Source organism: Quercus lobata, chromosome 2 (assembly GCF_001633185.2).
Source record: "Quercus lobata isolate SW786 chromosome 2, ValleyOak3.0 Primary Assembly, whole genome shotgun sequence".
Taxonomy (NCBI): Eukaryota; Viridiplantae; Streptophyta; class Magnoliopsida; order Fagales; family Fagaceae; genus Quercus; species Quercus lobata.
Window position 1 is genome coordinate 12,632,308 of NC_044905.1, and position 6,000 is coordinate 12,638,307.

Sequence of the window (6,000 nt, forward strand, 5' to 3'; positions counted from 1 at the left end):
ATTTAGGATTCAAGATTTTTCTTGGAGAAAAATTTCTCAAATTCACAGGCAATAATCAAATGATCATCCAACATACTTTTATTCATATGATTTTTTTTTTTTTTTTTTTTATATAGTTTCAACCTATAGCGTTAAAAGTTATGTGACAGGTTTAAATCTCATGATTTAATAATAATAATAATCTATAACTTGATCTTGTGATTTAGACCTTACACTTGTTAATCTACTTATGTGGAGGCATTATTACCATTAAATGAAGTTGTAATTGACTTGAACATCAAGTACCAAAACACTGATGTCAATGCACCAGATTCTGTTGGCACATTATGAAGTTATGAAGAGAAAGCTTTGGCTGTTACAACTTACAAACTCCGGATTGGAACAATGCAAAAGTTTTATTTTGACTCACCCACTTCTATTCTACTTTATTCTCAAGGTTCTATTCTATTTTATCTATCTAATTGTTCTAACAGATTCATCTTTCCCCAACCTCATAGCGAAGAGTGGAAGTAGTGAGATCTTTTGGAGGAGAGGTGAGGGATGAACTTATTTTCATTGGTTTATTTTGTTTAAAAATTAAATTGAGTAAAATATGAATTTACCTTAAATGAAGAGTAAGGTTTTAAAAAACTACACCGCAATGAAAATAAGCTTGATTATAAGCTAAAACAAATGGGCCCTAAAGCATGAAATGGGTGTCGAATAAGAGCTTTATTCATTGAATTTGATCACTACTCACTAGTTCACTATCAACCCTAACTATGAATAAGCTTGATTTTCACTCATGTTTATTTAGGATGAGTTTGGTTCAACTTTTTGCCTTTTGGGCTTTTTGAAAAAGTGGCGATTTACTATTGCTACACAGGAAATGCGACACAAAACTCACTTTTTCATGTTTACAAGATTGAAAAGCTTGATTTTAGAATTTAACCAAACGCACTATGGTTACAGTTTCAAGAGGCACTTATCACCAATCACAATACAAAACATACAAATTACAGAAGCAAAATGCATCCAAATTCTTTGTTGTTATTAAGAAAGAAAAAAACCCTTTATTGCATGATTATTGGAGCAGCCTGCCGGCAAGGTGCTGACTCTTTCTACTTTCCATACAGTTTGAGCAAAGTGAGATCAGTCAAAGCCAAATCATAAGAATAAACGCCCCTTGCTGCCTTGTGCACCAATCAATGTATCAATTGTGCTTTTCCATCCTTTGAAGTCTATAGTGGAGCCATTATCATGCAATAGAAATCCATTAACAAAGAAAAAAGGTGTCCCATATACCCCTCTGGAGGTGGAATACTGCATTTCAAAAGACATTTCAAATTATGGTTATCATAGAAATGATATATATTAAAGAGTAGAATGAATAAAATGGAATGAACAAGATGTGAATTTGTTGGTTGCAGCAACGATTGTATTATAGATGATGTTTCGCGAAAATGAGAAATTATCGTATAAAGCTAACAAAACTTCACATAATGGAACCATATCTATGATCCCACTTCCTAGAAATTGTTTGAGCTTTTCATAAGAAATCTATCACAGCTAGTGACCAGCGACATTCAGTCATTTATAGTATTGCAGCAATATAAGATATTACACCAATTTGAAAATGAAACCGATTGTCTTTACCTTGAATGAAATTCTTGTTTTGAGATCAGTTTTTGTGTCATTGAAGCCAGATTTAATAACACTATAATAGGAGCTCCCAACTACTTCTGTAGCAAACTTCACAATCTCCTCTACAATGACAGCTCTAGACAAGTTCCGAGTTTGGGCAGTGTAAAATTTCTCCTGTTTATGGTAGGCAACAAGTTTAGTCTTTGAATAAAATGAATGACTGCAACTGACAAGAAAAAATTGAATTTGCCTAATTAGTAATGACTAGCAGCAAGAGCGGTTGTTATTTATTAAAACAGTAAGAGAGACACGCCAAATCACAATAAGTAACATCCAGTGTTTCAAAAGAAATTTAACTAGGAAAAGCTTTGACTTTCACACTTTCATTCACATGGAACAGCATCTAATTTCCAAATAGACGAGGGAGGCCAGCAGCGTCTTAATGATTGGTCCGTGCAAGAGGTGTCTCACGACTCTCACTATCAGTCCAACTAACGGGTGAAATAGATTGAGATCAACCAACCTTGAAGCCAACGTGAGATCTTATAAAGCAGAACAAAAGGCTAAAGAAACAAAGGGGGAGCATAAATTCGTAGAATTTAATTGCTATTTGATGTTTCATAGAAAATTAACTGCTGACAGAGTACACACAGTGGAGATCTCAAAGACTTATCAAAAAGGGAGGGAGAGAGAAAAAGATCAAAGGATCAATTGAGAAGATATCTAGGAATGAGAAATAGGAATACCAACACATCTACTAGCAGTGTCCCACAAACTGCTAGAATGCTAATCATGTGACAGATTGTGCTAAAATTAGCAACCAAAATAACTTAACATTAAATATAGATCATGTCTTTCAGAAATATACTGTAAAGTTGATTGGATGTGAAACTGAAAAACACTCAAATATATGAGCAGCAGAGAGCAGGATGGTGGAGTTACTCTTCAATTCTTAAATGTTATATCTCAATACAGAAAAATTCAAATGATGTTTTAAAATAAGAAAAGTTCAAATGAAGTTTTGGAATAAGAGAAGGATATACCATAAATCGTGGAAATCCTAACCTGATACTTGAAGAAGTGCTCCAACAAGGGGAAAGTAGCAGATGTATTCAAGTTGTTTACAATATGCAAGGCACGAGATGCAACAAAGGCATTGTCATGGAAACTGCAATTTCCAGAAAGAAGATCAATAATTACATTAAGAGCATACAAGGTTCATCATATCTCTAAAACGATAACTAAGTTGTTCATTTTCAAAATTAAAGCAGTTATTTACGTCTATAATCAAACAAAGTATTTTCTTGGTTGTATAGAGCAACATACTACATGAAAAAAGGTCATGCCCAATGCATAAAACTCCCACTTTTGCAGAGTCTGGGAGAGATCATGATAGGCAACCTTATACCCAATTTTATTTGGAAAGGTTGATTCGCAGAGCAACATACTACATATAATAAGAAAAATAACAACCTTGATGCTGTTTAGGCATTGGGCTCATACATCATAACATGATCATATAATCACAATGCATAGATTATCTTTAATGCACAAATGATTTCAGTTATTGCCAATTGACAGTGTTTAGCTTCTTCTTCTATGTTTATTTCTTTGGAAGTACAGTAGTTTTGCTTTGTGATGACTTATCTAATGTTCTGAACCCGAAGTGAAAAGGAAATTTGCGCAAGTAACATACATGGTAAGAATCTTTTCAAAGCGACACTTAAGCAGTTAAGCTCTATGCACAATCAAGCTAAGGACCTGGGCAAGTGGAATTCAGCAGAGGCAATCAAAGAGACAGATATCCATGGTTGAATTTCTAAACTGGAAAATGAGAAAATTTTTGTATGCTTGTTGGTTATAACTTATAACCATGACAAAACAGACTAAAAAAAAAAAACTGTTCAAAAACTGGCAGCTACTAGTAATAACCTAATTAGACCTCAGAAAAACCCAAATTTAGAAAAGGGTCATACATTCATTGTAAATTGTGACTCCATATCAAACAACATTCATTGTAAATTGTGACTCCTAATCAGACAGACTGATGCAGGAGCATCTTATATTCAATCTTAAGATGTTAAGAAGTCAATCAAGTGGCTGCAAATTGATTGAGAAAAATCCTTTTGAAGTTTACAGCCAAGACTAGTGGAAAATAGCAAAGCAGTTATGCAACTTGGAAGAGTCTTATATGTTCAGTGGTTACTTAGTTACACTATCCATGTTTCCAAACAATGGGCTTCAGGCAGTTAGTTACAAGGGTGGCAGCCACTCTAATCTATTATAACAGATTCTCATTATCTAGTTTGTTATTTGGAATAGCATTAACCAATATTAGTTTGACACTTGGCAAGCTCCCTAGTGGCTGCCAATTCCTAACAACATGTATAAATACTGTTAGGACTCCATTTTTGTAATCAGTTTTTCGGAGTTAATAAAAATTGAAGCCTTTGTGTGCTTTTTTCGAGGAACTTAGTGTTCTTGTAGAAGTGCCTATCCACCTACTAAATGCTATAAGCGATCCATATTGCTAACTAAACCCAAAGTAGAATAGCCTACACACTTCCCAGCACCACAGACATTCAGAATCTCCAGAATTAATTGATAGTGGCGTTGATTTAGGATACATTTTTAGAAAATTTTAATTAGAGAAGAAAAAAGCAAAATTTTTTTTTTTTTTTTTGAATAACTTTTTTATATTTGTTATAAAAATAGTATCAAAGCTTTCCTGAAGTAGGGCGTTAACAAGGACCTATTTTTTATTGAAAAATGTTAATGAATGTCCTATGGGCATTAGTTTATGAACTATTTTTAAAAACATTATATGAAAAAATGACTAATAATATGGTTTATTAACAATTGCCCTAAGGCCACCGGTTAATAACATTTTGGATAAATTTGCAAATTACACCACTAAAGTTTGAGATTATTTGGATTTGTTTCAGAATTTGAATTTTACCCCTAAAGTTTGGGGTGTTTGGATTTTAAATCCTAACATTTCAAAATTTGTATTTTACCCCTAATTAAGGATGTTTAGATTTTAATCCCTAAAATTTGGGGTGTAAAATCTATATACCCTCAAAATTCAGGAGTAAAATTCAAATTCTGAACCTTCATAATGTAAAATCCAAACACCAATTTGGGGAGTAAAATCAAAATTCTAAACATCAGGTGTAAAATCTAAACACCCCCAAACTTCAAGAATAAAATTTAAATTCTAAAATTTCCGGATATAATCATTCCAACTTTTATGACGTAGTTTGCAATATTAAACATTTTTTATTATTATTAGTTCTCCCCTTTTTTTGCTGAAATTATTAGTTCTCCCGTTAAAAGATATCAGAATAAAAGAATTCTCTCTTCAATACAGAATATTCGCCCACGTCATGAATTTATGACAAAGACTTCGCTTTTACTTTACTTTTGCAGCTGAATCAAGTTCCCATTTATTGAAGCACATTGAACATTCATCCAAATTCCAGAAAATAAATAATTATGTATCATCTGTACTAGTTATCAATATATGAAATTGAAAAAACCAAAAGGCAATCTAATTCAGAGAAGAAGAAAAAAAACCGAAGAATTGAGAGAGAGAGAGAGAAATTAGATACTGACGGTAATGGGAGGAGGTGAACGACGAGCCAAGTGTGAGAGCCAAAGTAGTGAAGAGCTTTTTTGAGTGGTGGCCATGAGTCCCTACTATCGGGGCAGACTGGGTCATAGAACGCTTCGATTATGATTGTGTCCGAGTTGACCTGGTGGTTCTTGTAAACGAACCCATCAGTCCTCGCAGGTGGTAAGGTTTGTGCGCCAACATTAACAACGTAGAATATCAAGAACATGAAAAAAGATAAAGCCGATGGCAATATCACAGTCTTGTGATTGTGGCTCTCCATTGTTTTCTTTTTTGTGGTCTTTGTTGTTCTGGGTGTTCCTTAGTACTGTCGGATATAACTAATGACTCAGTCCTGTATGTCTACGTTTGTACATTTGCATAATAAAAAACAGATGTCTACCTTATTTGTATATTGAGTGTGCCGTTTGAAGATAACTTATTTTGTTGAAAACTTATTTGGTTGAAAATTGAGAATGGAAAACAATAAAAATATTAAAAAAAAAATTTTGTTTATTATTATTTGATACTGTTTATTTACCTAAATATAGTGTTCATTGGCCAATGAACCGCGCATAACATGCTGGTTAAAATAAATAAATAAAAAGCCGCATAATACAAAGACCTTTAAAAAATGTCCACATTCAATGAACTATATTTAGCTATGTTTGGATTTTTTTTCCTTATTATTTTCCAAAATAAGTACATTTTGATTTTTTTTAATCCTTTAAATAGATTGAACAGAAAATTTGTTCAACCAACAT

General features: G+C 33.0%; 1 protein-coding gene across 1 annotated transcript; it reads right to left on the minus strand.

Annotated features, from left to right (window-relative positions):
• Positions 1-886: 886 nt before the first annotated feature.
• LOC115974543 lies at positions 887-5,615 on the minus strand. Its single transcript, XM_031094945.1, has 4 exons — positions 5,239-5,615; positions 2,689-2,791; positions 1,636-1,797; positions 887-1,302 (listed from the first exon to the last, which is right to left on the minus strand). The coding sequence occupies exons 1-4, from the start codon at positions 5,517-5,519 to the stop codon at positions 1,147-1,149; spliced, it is 702 nt and encodes a 233-aa protein (XP_030950805.1). The 5' UTR covers positions 5,520-5,615; the 3' UTR covers positions 887-1,146.
• Between the last annotated feature and the right edge of the window lie 385 nt (positions 5,616-6,000).